Source organism: Eptesicus fuscus, chromosome 2 (assembly GCF_027574615.1).
Source record: "Eptesicus fuscus isolate TK198812 chromosome 2, DD_ASM_mEF_20220401, whole genome shotgun sequence".
Classification (NCBI taxonomy): domain Eukaryota; kingdom Metazoa; phylum Chordata; class Mammalia; order Chiroptera; family Vespertilionidae; genus Eptesicus; species Eptesicus fuscus.
This window is the reverse complement of record NC_072474.1, coordinates 85,350,912-85,364,388: the sequence shown is the minus strand read 5'-3', so window position 1 is coordinate 85,364,388 and position 13,477 is coordinate 85,350,912. Positions and strand designations below refer to the sequence as shown.

At 40.9% G+C, this 13,477-nt stretch overlaps 1 protein-coding gene across 2 annotated transcripts in view; it reads right to left on the bottom strand.

The window, feature by feature from the left end:
* The window catches only part of CHIC2 (cysteine rich hydrophobic domain 2), a 62,012-nt gene extending 54,453 nt beyond the window's left edge, over nucleotides 1-7,559 (bottom strand). Inside the window, exon 1 of one of the 2 annotated variants that reach the window (XM_028143808.2) lies at nucleotides 7,083-7,559. In XM_028143808.2, the coding sequence (XP_027999609.1) occupies nucleotides 7,083-7,201 (119 nt within the window). In that variant the 5' untranslated portion in view covers nucleotides 7,202-7,559. The remainder of the gene's footprint in view (nucleotides 1-7,082) is intronic. The other variant, XM_008140313.3, reaches the window with a different exon arrangement.
* Nucleotides 7,560-13,477: the final 5,918 nt, after the last annotated feature.

Sequence of the window (13,477 nt, the reverse complement as noted above, 5' to 3'; positions counted from 1 at the left end):
ATACTAAGATTACCAAACCTCATTTCAAGGAGCTATCCCCTTTGTTCATTATATTCTAGCCACAATACAGAAGTAGCCTTTCAGTTTCTTAGGCAAGCCATGCTTATTTTGTTGTTCTCTAGGAGTCTTTCATCCCTTCTAAATGTCATCTCCTCACAGAGGTTCTCTTAATCACATTATTTTTAATCACAGCACTTTATTGGTCTCCTTCAAAGCAATTTTCTTATAGGTAGTTTGTCTATTAGCTATAAGCTTCCTAAGAGTAGAAAAACTATGTATGTTTCATTCATTACTATATACCCAGAGCCTCACATTATACCTACCACAAAATTTAATGATTACTTGTTAAATTATTAACATCAACAAGACAGCTGATAATGAAGGATTAAGCAAAAAATACTCTTAGGAAACAAATACCTTCCAACCCAAGTATTAAAATTCAAACATCTAGCCAGGCCAACGTGGCTCACTGGTTGATCTTCGACCTATGAAGCAAGAGGTCAAGTTCAATTCCTGGTCAGGGCATATGCCCAGGTTTCGGGTTTGATCCTCAGTGTGGGGTGTGCGAGAGGCAACCAATCAATGATTCTTTCATCACTGATGTTTCTATCTCTCTCTCTCCCTTCCTCTCTGAAATCAATAAAAATATATTTTTAAAAATTCAAACATCTAAATCCAGCACTCAGAATCAACATCTTACTTTACTAGTATATATGGTTCTAATAAGGTTAAGTTGTCTCATTCCCAAAGTAACCCTGATGAACTAGATGGGGCGGGGGGGGGGGGGGGGAGAGGGGGGGGGAGGTAAACAGAAAACAAAAGCCCACACGTGAAATTCCAAAGAGACATTTATAGAAGATCCTCAAACCCCAAAAATACCTTAACAGCCTCTAAGAATATCACTGTTACCGGCCTGATAATATCTGCTTTTGATTAAATGTTTCCTATACTCTATCAGATAATTTTGATTTATGCTCAAAACCTTGTTTTAAAGCAGGAAAGCATGTCACCTTTTGGATTGATTCCAAGAAAACAGTAAAGATTAACCAAAAATATGCATGAAGGATTAACATCAAAATAAGTGATAATCATTTGCTGAATGCCTACTATGGGTCCAGATCATTAGATACATTACTTCTGATTCTCACACCTAATCTCTGAGGTAGATATTATCCCTTTTGCAGATGAGAAGACTGAAGTTCAGAAAAGCTAACAGTTATAATTAGCTTGCAGTTAGGAAGTATCTGAGCATTGAAACCAATCGGCTTGACCACACTATTTCCAGAGGACCATTCAATGCTTTCCAAATGTTGATGAGTGTCACTAACGCTCTTATTAATAATAAAAATTACTAGGCTCTTCTCCTAAACATTCTGATTGAGGATGTTTAGGATAAGAACCTAAAATGTGTTTTTTAAAATGCCCTAGTGATTCTGATAATTAGGCAAGTTTAAGAAATCTTGTCCTGGGATTAAGTTAGACTACACAAACATGAAAACACTGACGATATGATTTTATAACGGATTCTAAAACAAGTATTGGCAATTGACAAGATCCAAAGATGTATGGAATTATCTCATTTATTTAGAGAACATTTCAGGACCAATAATATTCCAGACAGCATATTAAGTAGTGGAGAAATAGGACCAATAAGTACAATCTCTGTCCTCAACTTTACAGCCTTGTGGAGAAATATAAAGTCTTCAAAAATCTTAAAATGAAACATGCCTTAAATATTATGCTAGCTGGATGGGAAAAGATGGGAGTTATGAAGTTAAAATTGTTTAACTGAAGTGATTCTGTTATTTCAGCAAATCTTGTTCAGGTCTCTCCTTGCTACCATAACATCTAGTAACAGTCTTGAAATACTGATACACTTCAAGATAGACAATTTTTAATTGACTCTACCATTAGAAAGCTCAATCAATATACTAAAGTGTTCTTGTGATGTCTCTTATACAGAGATCCTATTGTACCCCAAAGTAGTTTCCAAATTTTTTCATTTCAAGTCACATTTCTAAATCTTTCAACTTTCCACAGCATACCTAAGATGAAGACAAGCAAAGAGAGTGATGTCCCACAGCCACTGATAAAAACTGGTGAAGGACATATATGGCAGTATAAATACATATGCAAGTGTTATATATTTAGTGGTATGTATCCATATATGTGGTATGTATGTATATGTATATATAGTGAAGGAGCCATTTGGTATAGCCTACTTATTGGTATGTTAAATTTTCTAACAAAGGAATCAATTAATATGCAATTATTAACATACTTCAATAAATGTTGGACAATTAGAGGTGAAAAAAAAAAAACTGGTGAAGGATGAGGAATTATTTGTGGCAATGGTAGGAAAATTATACCTCAGAAGTGAAAACATGGTAATTTAGTGAAATAAGAAAAGAATAACATTAGAAACAAACTGCAGCAAAATAACTTGGCTCTATAAAGGGCTTAAATTAGAACTCAAACATTAGAAAAGCTCCAAGTTTGATTCTGATATAGGAAGTCATGACTAAGTGAAAAGGAAAAAATAATGTCAGTTATAATTGTAGATTAGCTAGGAAATACTGGTCCAAAACTAGATTTAAATTCTAATTTTTAGGTTAACAGATCCTTTAGCACAATGATTCTCAACCTTTCTAATGCTGCGACCCTTTAATACAGTTCCTCATGTTGTGGTGACCCCCAACCATAAAATTATTTTCGTTGCTACTTCATAACTGTAATTTTGCTACTGCTATGAATAGTAATGTAAATATCTGTGTTTGCCAATGGTCTTAGGCGACCCTGCTAACGATTCATTTTATGGTTGGGGGTCACCACAACATGAGGAACTGTATTAAAGGGTCGCAGCATTAGAAAGGTTAAGAACCACTGCTTAGCACTATCACCATTGTGAAAAATCAAAGCCTTCAACAAATGATCATTATATTTTGTACAAATTTATTTTGAGGGGTAAAGAACTCCATAATTTTTTAATATTAACCAACCTGGCCAATTCTACCTAATAAGTTAATCACTTTTTCCCTCACCTTCATTACATAATAAAATGAGAAATACACCCCCCACACACAAACAGTAAACCTAGTTTAATTGTGAACTCAAGTCTTTTAAATTACATATACATATTATACAATAACAGGAATTTATCATTTCCCTCTCTTCCTTCAAATATAACGTTTTGTCAAAATATGCTCCTGCCAAGATTTCTCTCTATTGGAGCTGCCATCTTGTTTCATATTGCTACATGCAAATCTAACAATGAAGAAAATTATTATACTCATCCAGAAGAATGTCAAGAAAGAATGATGACCCTGATGGAATTACAAAGTATAAGTCTGATTTGGAGTCAATATGAAAACATTTGTATTAAAAACCACATTAAAGTAGACTTTGTTTAGTTAAATTATACTTTTTACATTCTTTTGTCCCAAAAATCTGATTATGTCTCAAAATAAACCAAGACCTACCGGTGTAGTAGAGAATGGAAAACAATTTAGTTTTTCACACCACTATAACATACCAAATGATATCATATGAGAATACAGTGACTTCTAAAATAAAATAAAAGCAATTCTATACTATGATATAGAATTAAAGTAAGGGAAAATATTCAACTATAAAGGTCTACTCAAAAGTGAAATCTGTGAAAAATACATATGGATTGACCTATAGCTTTTCCAACTAATCTGGATTACAGATGACTCAGTAAACAATATCACTTATTTTCAAATTGGTAAGGAAAGACAGCTCCTTAGTTTTAAAAAAGGGATGGCGCAGTACCAGTGAGTGAGAAGTTTAACCACTCTTACTACAACTGTTTTAATAGCTCTTTCCATTTAAAGGCAAGAAAAACTGAACATGGTCAACAGTTACAGTAACTTTCCTAAGCACTAATTTCAAAAACTTTTATAGGTACAATAGGCATTAACTGGGCATAGTATGCTTGTGAATTATGCTTGTGAATTATGCACTGACATAGTATGCTTGTGAATTATGCATGACAGAATCATATAAAAAAAAGTTTAAAAGTTCTGTATTACTATTACTATACCTATCTATGTCACCACAAAACAGGTTTAGACTTCCTTTTTGTTTGTTAATCCTCATCCAAGGATATTTTTTCCATTGATTTTTAAAGAGAGTGGAAGCAAGGGAGAGACATAGAGTGAGAAACATCTATGTGAGAGACACACATGGATTGGCTGCCTCCCACATTCACCAGAGGAGAGGGGGCGGAGTTCAAGCCTGTAACCAAGGTACATGCCCTTGATCAGAATCAAACCCAGGACCCTTAGTCTGCAGGATAATGCTCTATCCACTAAGCAAAACTGGCTAGGGCCAGGCTTATATTTTCAATCAGAAAGATTCTCAATAATTCTCATCGAAATATTTCACATAATTTAACCTCATGCAAATATTTTAGAAATGGAAAATAAGACAAAGTGAATCACTGTTAGGTTTAAAAACAGCAGCTCAGATTTCTTTAAACCTATGCTTCTCAAAGTGAAATAACATGTGCGGAAGATCATTAATAAAGGCTAATATTTATTGAGCACAGTACCACACAATGTGACTAATTCTTTGCAAGTATTGTCTCATTTAATCCTTAATAATCTTACAAGTTCAGGACTATCACTATCTCTATCTTAACTGAAGAGACACAAATAAGTAATTTACCCAAGAAGTGGCAGACTATAGATTTCAACCCAGAGCCTAAAACCAAGGTAACAGGGAAGAGAGGGAAATGGTTCAGGGAAATCACAGAAATATTAACTCCCAATATAGAAAAGAATACTGTTTACTGGTGGCATATAGTTCCGTATACTACTCTGAAATAGTGGCTTGCAATCCTGGCTACACATAAAAATCACCAGTAGGACTTTTTTAAAAAAACTATCCAAGCCTGGGACCCTCACTCTGATATTTGGCCTTCAATTGGCCTAGCCTGGGGCAAAGGCGGGTTTTTTTTTTTAAGCTCCCCGGATGATACCAATGGGCAGCTAAGACTGAGAACCACTGGTAGTTCTCTCTCACCCTGTTAACCTCTCTAGTAGCCAACTATAATCAAATTAACTGATCACCTATTTGGTTCTGAACACACTCTGCCAATTATATTTTCCATTTACCCCAAATAAATGCTTAGCTTTTCTTTTCCTTAAAAGAAAAGAGGAAACATTACAACTATAGCTATACCTTTTTAAATACCAAAATTTTGTCAGTTTTTCTTTGACATCAGGAATGTGGGGGGGGGGGGGGGATGAGCAGATAGCATAAAAAAATTTAAAAATCCTTTCTTTAAGCATCCACATATTCCTTAGATTTAAAACCATGTAAAAAGGTCTTAAGAGTCATGCTAAAAATTAAATGACTGGTTATGAAAGTAAAATAAAAGTTCTGTGAAATATGTTAAAGAAAGATTTAATATCCATGGTATTTGGTTATAACTCTTAATTCTGCTGGTGATGGCAGTTAAAACATTAAGTAACTGTCCGGCTGTGGTGGCTCAGTGGATTGAGCATCCTCTTCACAGACCTAGAGGTCCCAGGTTTGATTCCTAGTCAGGGCACATGCCCAGATTGCGGCTAGATCTCCAGTAGCAGGTATGCAGGAGGCAGCCAATCAATAATTCTCTCCCATCATTGATGTTTCTCTCTCTCTCCCCCTCTCCCTTCTTCTCTAAAATCAATAAAAATATAATTTAAAAAAAAAAACAACAACAACACTAAGTAACTGCTACTGTGGTGATAAATTTCATTGTCTTTTCATGGCACTGTGACAGTGATCATGCAGTTTTTACCCTATAAGTCACCTGAACATAAACTAACAGGGGCTAAAGAAATGAAAGCATTATATAAACATAGCCTAACAGCAATACCGCTAGTCATATCATGTACTGACAAATGCAAAGATTTTCCTGACAATCTTATATGAGAAGTCTTACTGTTTCACTAAAGTTATTCAATTACACATTCCAATCACCCTATACCTAAATATAATGGAAACTGTTGGAGTCTCAGATTTGCTGGCCCTTTCATTTTACTGAAAAGGTAGAAATGTGGAAATATCTGACAAGCATGGACGTTTGACCTATGATTTGAACAAGAGATCTAACACACACACAAAAAAAAGAGTATAAATAGTTCAAGTAGTACAAAACTCTGGACTTCTCAGAGAAACATTACAAAACTTCCTGCTTCCGGCCAGCTCATTATTTGGTTCAGTCTTCACGTTCCTTTATTAGTCATGACCATTCAGGAAGCTATCATTCCTTACTGTTTGAATAATATCGGACTTTTAAATGTTCCCAATCACACTTTCTCAAGAACGCTTATCAAATGAAGAAGCCATCCCAGAGTTCATGCCCAAAAGAAGGAGTTATATTTCAAAGACCCCTTAGTAACCTGAGAAGTATGTCTATCAGAGATTTTTTTTTTTAAATTACTTGTACACATATATCGTCCTGCGGATTTTAAGCATATGTTCATCTGTACAGTTTCACCATGCACAATTACGGGAACTTGCATTAGTTCTGCAGAAATTGACTCTGCAAGAAACTGAGACCTGGGGGGGCAATGTGTGAAACACACAGACACGACGACAGCGAACCAGTCATTACCGATTGTCACTGGGGTCTCCGACGGCCCAGATCTAGCCTCTAAGCCAGAAGTCACTAGGCTCAAAGGCCCAGACACGAGAGCGAACCACAGGGTAACTGGGTGAGAAAACAAGGGGGAGGGGCCTCAAAAATGCGTGTACTTTCTACCCCGAAGCTGAGGGGGTGTCCCGAAGGAATGACCCCAAAGAAAAACCTTCCCTTCTGGGATCCTGCCCATCGCCCCAGGCCTGTGAGGCCTGCTAAAAGGGTTGTTGGGGAGGAAGGTCCTCACTTCGGAGACCGAAACAAATGAAAATAAAGCAAGTTCTCACTTCCTGGTTGCCTACTTTCCCAAAGGCCCCCGACGCAAGACGGACATCGGGAAAATGGGGCTCCTGAGGAGTAAAGCCACCCCCGCCCCCCGCCCTCGGCCCTGCACCTCCCGTCCTCGCCCTCGCCCTCCTCCGGGCCTTACACGGTGACGTGACCCGAGCCGCGGACCACCACCGGGTCCGGCGAGTACTTGAGCAGCTGCTCCTCCAGGGCCCGCTCCTCGTCCTCCTCCTCCTCATAGATCTCGTCGAAATCCGCCATCCTGAGTCTCGAGACCCCTGCCCCGAAGGAGCCGGACTCCAGGGACTGTGGCTGGGATACGGGCTGCGAGGCGACGGAGGCTGAGGGGAGGCGCCGCCGCGAGCTCAGAGGCCGCGGACTTGGCTCCTGGCGGTCTCTACTCAGGCTACAGAGGCGATGTGGTCCCGGCCGTCGCCGCCATTACCGTCAGCAATAACAACACAATGTCAACATCCGCCCGAGGGCCGACCCCTCCACCAGCGCCGCCGCCGCCGCCGCCGCCGCAACTCAGGCAACCACAGCAACAGCCAGAGCCGCCCGCAGCGGGAGCAGCGGGCTACGGCATCGCGAGACTTCCCGGGAGCGCGGGCGGTGCGTGGGCGCGTGGGCGCGTAGGCGCGCGCACGTGAGCCTCGCGCGCTCCCAGGCCGCCTTCCCTCCTCCGCTCCCACCCGCGGACGGCGCCTGGAGGGCGCGCTCCCGCGGCGCGTCCCCGACCTCCGCAAATAGGTCGCCGACCAGCCAGGGGGCGGCTCCGCGAGCCGGAGGCGGTGACCCCGATTCTGCGAACAGGGCTCCGAGCGTCCGGCCGGGCACAGAGTTCACCAAAGTAGCTCCAACCAGAACAACCGAAAATGAAAACCCTGATTGGAAATAGAGAATTTATCGTGCGTCTGATTGGCAGTGTATCTAACAATTGAATCTCGCTTTTCGTCAGTTTTTTCCCGTCTGTGATGAAGGCCACCGTCTGACTTCCCCAATGTGAGAAGCCCCACAGACACTGCAAACATTTTTGTCCACTAAAATTCAGAATTTTTCAAAACGGGTCCAAATTCAAGCATCTTGTCCGATCATCCTTTTAAATATATTCTAATAGGTGAGACCAACGATGCTGATACTTTCTGTTCTTAAAAGAAAACTCACTGTCAAAAAGTGAATGAACTAAAAAAAAACCCACATAAAAAAACCAAACCTCATAGACCCAGACAACAGTCTGATGATTACCAGAAAGGATGGTGAGGGGAGTAGAACAGGGTAAAGGGGAGATAAATGGTGACAGGAGGAGACGACTTGGGGAGGTGAACACTATACAATAGATGATGGATTATAGAATTATACACCTGAAACCTATAGAATTTTATTAAGCAAGATCACCCCAATAAATTCAATAACTTAAAAAAAAAAAAAAGAAAGAAAGAAAAACTCACTGTAGTCACGCCATAAAACAAAATTGGCAAATTCCCTGGATTACCTCAACCATAACCTGTTTTCTTCCATTAAGACCTTAGATTACGTAATCCCTTTCCTCCTCCCACAAAAGAAGGAAAGGGAAGGAAGAAAATGTCTAATGAGTGCCTCTTACCTGCTTAGACCAGTAGTAAAGGCCTAAGGGTCACCTGGGTACTTGGTTTCAGAGTCAAGAACCTGCCCAGGCCAAAAAAAAAAAAGAAAAGAAAAAGTTCAGGGACAGGAGAGGTCTCCTTAGAGTCCTGGATATTGAGCATAACTGTGGGGGCAGGAAAAAATAGTCATATCGGACCCAAAACTGGTCAGACTATTCTCCAAGTTCAATCACCGTCTAGCAGTTCACTTTAGATGTGAGAGAGTGCCAAGGAGGTCAATGAGGATAGTGAGAAGTGACAATCTCCTACTGGAAATGGTCGAAGGAAATGAACACAGCCAAGAAAAGGTGAAGGAAGGACACAGTAGATGTGTCAGACTTCCTGTGTATTTCCCTAGAGAACATTTATTCATTTGTGCACTCAACAAATGTTTACTGAGCTCCAGTGATGTAGCAAGCACTACGCAAGTGTGTGTATGTGTGCCCGTGTATGTGTGCATGTGTGTGAATGAGATATAGTCCCTGCCTTACAGTAGCTTGTTTATCACAAAGGGAAGCAATTGAACTTGAATTTAGGGATCCCAGAAGAGTATACAGAGGGTGCTAATGAAGCGCACAGAAAACAGCTTGGTTTGGTAGTTAACAGTGAGCTCTGGAGCCTGCCTGCCTGCCTTTATTCTCAGCTCTGCCACTTACTCTGTGACCCTGAACAAGTCACTTAACCTCTCTGTTCTTCATATGTAAAATGAGGATATAATAGCACCTAGCCCACTGGGTGTTTAGAAGAGGGCTGGGCTCGCAGTAAATATGAAGTGGTACCAGGGGATCTCCCAGGCCCCATCCAGCCAATTAACTCTACGAGGATCAGCACAGATTTTTACATTGGGTGCTAGTATAATCTTCACTGTTTAAGTAACACGTATTACTTAATATTCCCCAAGAACCCTGTGAGGTAACTCAGGAGGGTGTAATTTATTCCTTCATTTCAGGGACACTATGTGGCTTTATCATGGCCAAATGGCTATTTAATAGTCAAACTCAGGACTTCCAACTCCAGGGCACTGGATACGCCAAAACCTCCTGAATTTTCTTCTTAGTAGGAACCGGGAGGCCCGTGGCTGCGCTTAGTTGAAGGAGCAGCTGCAAATGGTAAGGTGAGAAAAGGGAAGAAGAAGAAGGAAGGTCAGACTTTCTCAGATATGGTCGTACACCTTTCTGTAGTAATAGTGGCCAAGATAAGGGGCTGGTGCCCCCAAATATCGAAATCATGACCTAGCTGACAATTTGCCAGGGGCTGAGGAAGTCACTCACGGCTCCTTAAACCTCCAGCACCTTCCGAGGTTCCTGCTCCAGAGGAGGAGCTCAAAAATCTTAACTGAATTGAGGTACAGAGTTACTAGTGCTATTTCCAAAGGATCCTGAATTAATTCAGCTTCTGAGGACTGCAGAAACCTTATCCTTATCTTAATACAGGTTCTATATGGAGAAATGTTCTAAGATATACTCAACAGAGAGATTCTTGTATCTCCCACCGCCTCAGGGTAAGGTGGGGGCTGCCTTATTTCTGTTCTTCCTATTTTGATCTTTTTTTCTGCTCTAAAAACAACCTGTCAAAGCCAGCAGAAGGGTGTGGGACCCGGGAACAAGGCCCAGCGGGTGAGGAAACATGTTGACATCAGAATTCCAAACTCCACCCCCAATCCTCTGGGCTCCAGTTTCCTGTCACACTCCTTCCCCCAGTCTCTTTCCTGGGCTGAAGACACTCACAATATTCTTCTCCTTCCGTGTTTAGGTGCTCTCCTGCTCTCTGCTGAATGGCCTCCTCTGCATTTGAGTTTGCCTTTACATTCCTGCTTCACACACTTTCACACTTACCTTCAGACCAAATGGCTTCAAACCAAAAGGGATAATGCCTTAAGAGCCTCATGAGGCAACAAAAATCTTCAGTTGTTTTTAAGACAAATATTCTTAGGTTTGAAAACTTCCAGGTTCTGTCATGACCCAGCTGAGCTCCCTTGGGCAGATTTAATTTTCTAAACTTCCTTTTCTTTGGCCTGAATTGAAACCTATGTCATGGGGTTATCAAGGGTCAAATGAGGCAATGCATTGCTATGGATTGAATTGTGCCTTCTCAAAATTCATATGTGGAAGCCCTACCCCCCAATGTGATGGTATTTGGATATAGCGCTTTGAGGAGGTGATTAGGTTCAGATGAGATCATGAGGATGGGGTAAGTGTCCTTATAAGAAGAGACCAGAGAATTTGCTCTCCCCATCACCCTCCCCTTGTTGTGAGGACACAAAATGAAGACTGCCACCTGCAAGCCAGGAAGCTGGCTCTCTGCTGGGGCTACGGGAAGGTGGAGAAATAAATTATTGTTGTTTAAGCCACCCAGTCTATGGTCTTTGTTATGGCAGCCCAGCTGATGAAGACAGCATGTAAACCCTAATTTTTTCACTCATTCACTCATTAAATAAGTATGTATTGAACTATTTCCAGGTGCCATATTCTGTGCCAGCAACTAGGGTTTAGCAATAAGGCAGTAAACAAAACATAGTCCCTCCCTTCCTTAAGCATAAAGTCCAGTAGGAAGAGCTATCAGATAATTATAAACATAATTAACTGTGAGAATTAGGATCAGTCCTGTAGAGAAGGGGACCATGACAGCCATTAATCTAATTCACTCTGGGAAATCAGGAATTCTTTTCTGGAGAAATAACATGTAAGTTGATGAACTAAACAAAAATATGAGTGTGGGGAAATAGAAGAGATGAAAAAGTTCCAGGCACTGGGAATAGCATGTCTGTCTTAGTTGATTTGGGCTGCTATGACGGAATACCATAGACTAGAATGGTCTATGGTGGGAAGATAGGAATAAGTAACGGAGAATAGCACTGCTGCTTCAGGGCCCTAGGGTTATGGAAATGTGTGCAGTACAATTGCATGAAAAAAACAACAACACAACTTTGGGGAGTAACAGAGACCCTCTTCTGCTTTCATAGTCATCTCAACAACTGTGATGACTGAAGAAGTGGGAAAGAAGGTGACCCAAACTAGACTGGGAGCTTCCCAAGGGCACAATGTATTTTGTTTGGAAAAAGAAACAAATGCATATGTAGCAAATATAGTATTCCGGGCACTGTTCTAAGCACTTTGTACATATCAACCCATTTAGCCACACAAACATCCCTATAACATGGGTACCATCTTTGTCTCTATTTCATGCATATGCAAACAGAGGCAAAAGGAAATTCGGTAACTTGGCCCAAAGCCACACAACTAGAAAGTGGTAGAACCAGGATTTGAGTCTAAACAGTATGTTTCATCACCCATGATTTTATCACCATGCTCTGTTGTCTTAAACACCAGCAGGGTAATAGTCAGACTGCCTTCTGTCTCCCGATACCTACAACAGTGCCTGGTGCCCCGGCCAGCGGGGTCTTCTAACGGGGGTACCGAGGCGGCGCACCTAAGAGAATGAGAGACAGACAAGGGACGCAAAGAATGGAGGCAAGACAAAGGGGTTTCTGATCAAGCCTCAAAATTTTATTTTTACAGCGTTCCTTATATGTGATTTCTAGAAGGGTGGATGCCTAGGAGGGGTGGGGGCTGACCTAGATAATCGGCTAAAGTCGTAACTATAGATAAAGGGTGTGGCAGTTGAAGGGCGGCTACAGAAGAAATGCTTTGTCCTCAGGCAAGAGGAAGTGGGCCTAGTTTCAGTAACTTACTGAAGGTCAGAGTTAATCCTTTGACCAACTCATGGCTCCTGACAGCCTGGCATACAGTTAGTGCTTTATAAATATTAAATACATGGCTACATATGTGAAATAATATTGTTTTCCTTTTTCTTTGATCATTTTACACTGTATTTATATATTTACTTCAATGTATGTCTCCAAATATTTTTATAATAAATTTGTAAAATCCAAGTGGATTCTCTTAGATTATCTTAGAATAATATATGTGGCAGCTCACCTGATTTAAACCAATGTTGTAAATATAACATACAAGTTGGACTGGGATTTCTTCACTGCTATCTTTTAAATTCACAAATATCTGGGGACTGCTCCTAAAATCTTGTGCTCATAAAACCAGAATGGAGCCCAGAAGTCATCTCATCCACATTGACTTCCAAAACCATGCTTCAGTCTAAATTATGTGGTGCTTCTTTCTTTATTGAACATCTCCCATAATTATATTAAATATCATTAGCATATTGAGCACATACAAAAATACTTCATGTTCTTCTACAGTTCCTAAAGACTAGATTCTTTAAGGTCAAGGACTGTGTCTTGGCTTTTTATTTTTTTACTAGAGGCCCAGTGCACGAATTCATGCATGGGTGGGATGGATGGCCATCAGGGCAATCAGGGCCGAGGGAGGTTGGCTGCAGGGCGGGGGGGGGGGGGGGGGGGGGACCACGGGAGGTTGGCTGTGGGAGCGCACTGATCACCAGGGGGCAGCTCCTACATTGAGCGTCTGCCCCCTGGTGGTCAGTGCGCATCATAGTGACCGGTCGACCAGTCATTTGATCACTTAGGCTTTTATATATATATATTCCAATTCCTTCAATATGACCTGGAGTGCAAGAATCATTTATTACAGCTTCATCTGTTAATCCTCCTTCCAATCTCTGGGGAAATACAAGTTTATGCTTTCTTCTATGTAACAGTCCTTCAAATAAGTGAAGAAATCCCCACCTGAAATCTTTTTCCTTTGAGCTAAACATGACCATTTACATAATTCATTTTTCCTCCAAGAAGGTAATTTCAAGTTTCTGACTTTACAAAGGCTGTAGCTGACTCCTAACAGCTTTGTTTAGTCAATAGCCTTTTTACTATTAGAGGCTCAGAAACAGACATAGTGTGATTTGACCAGTGTGGTAGCCAGCCTCCACGATGATCCCTAATAAGCCTCCTCATCTGGTGTTTACGCCCTTCTACAGCAGAGCT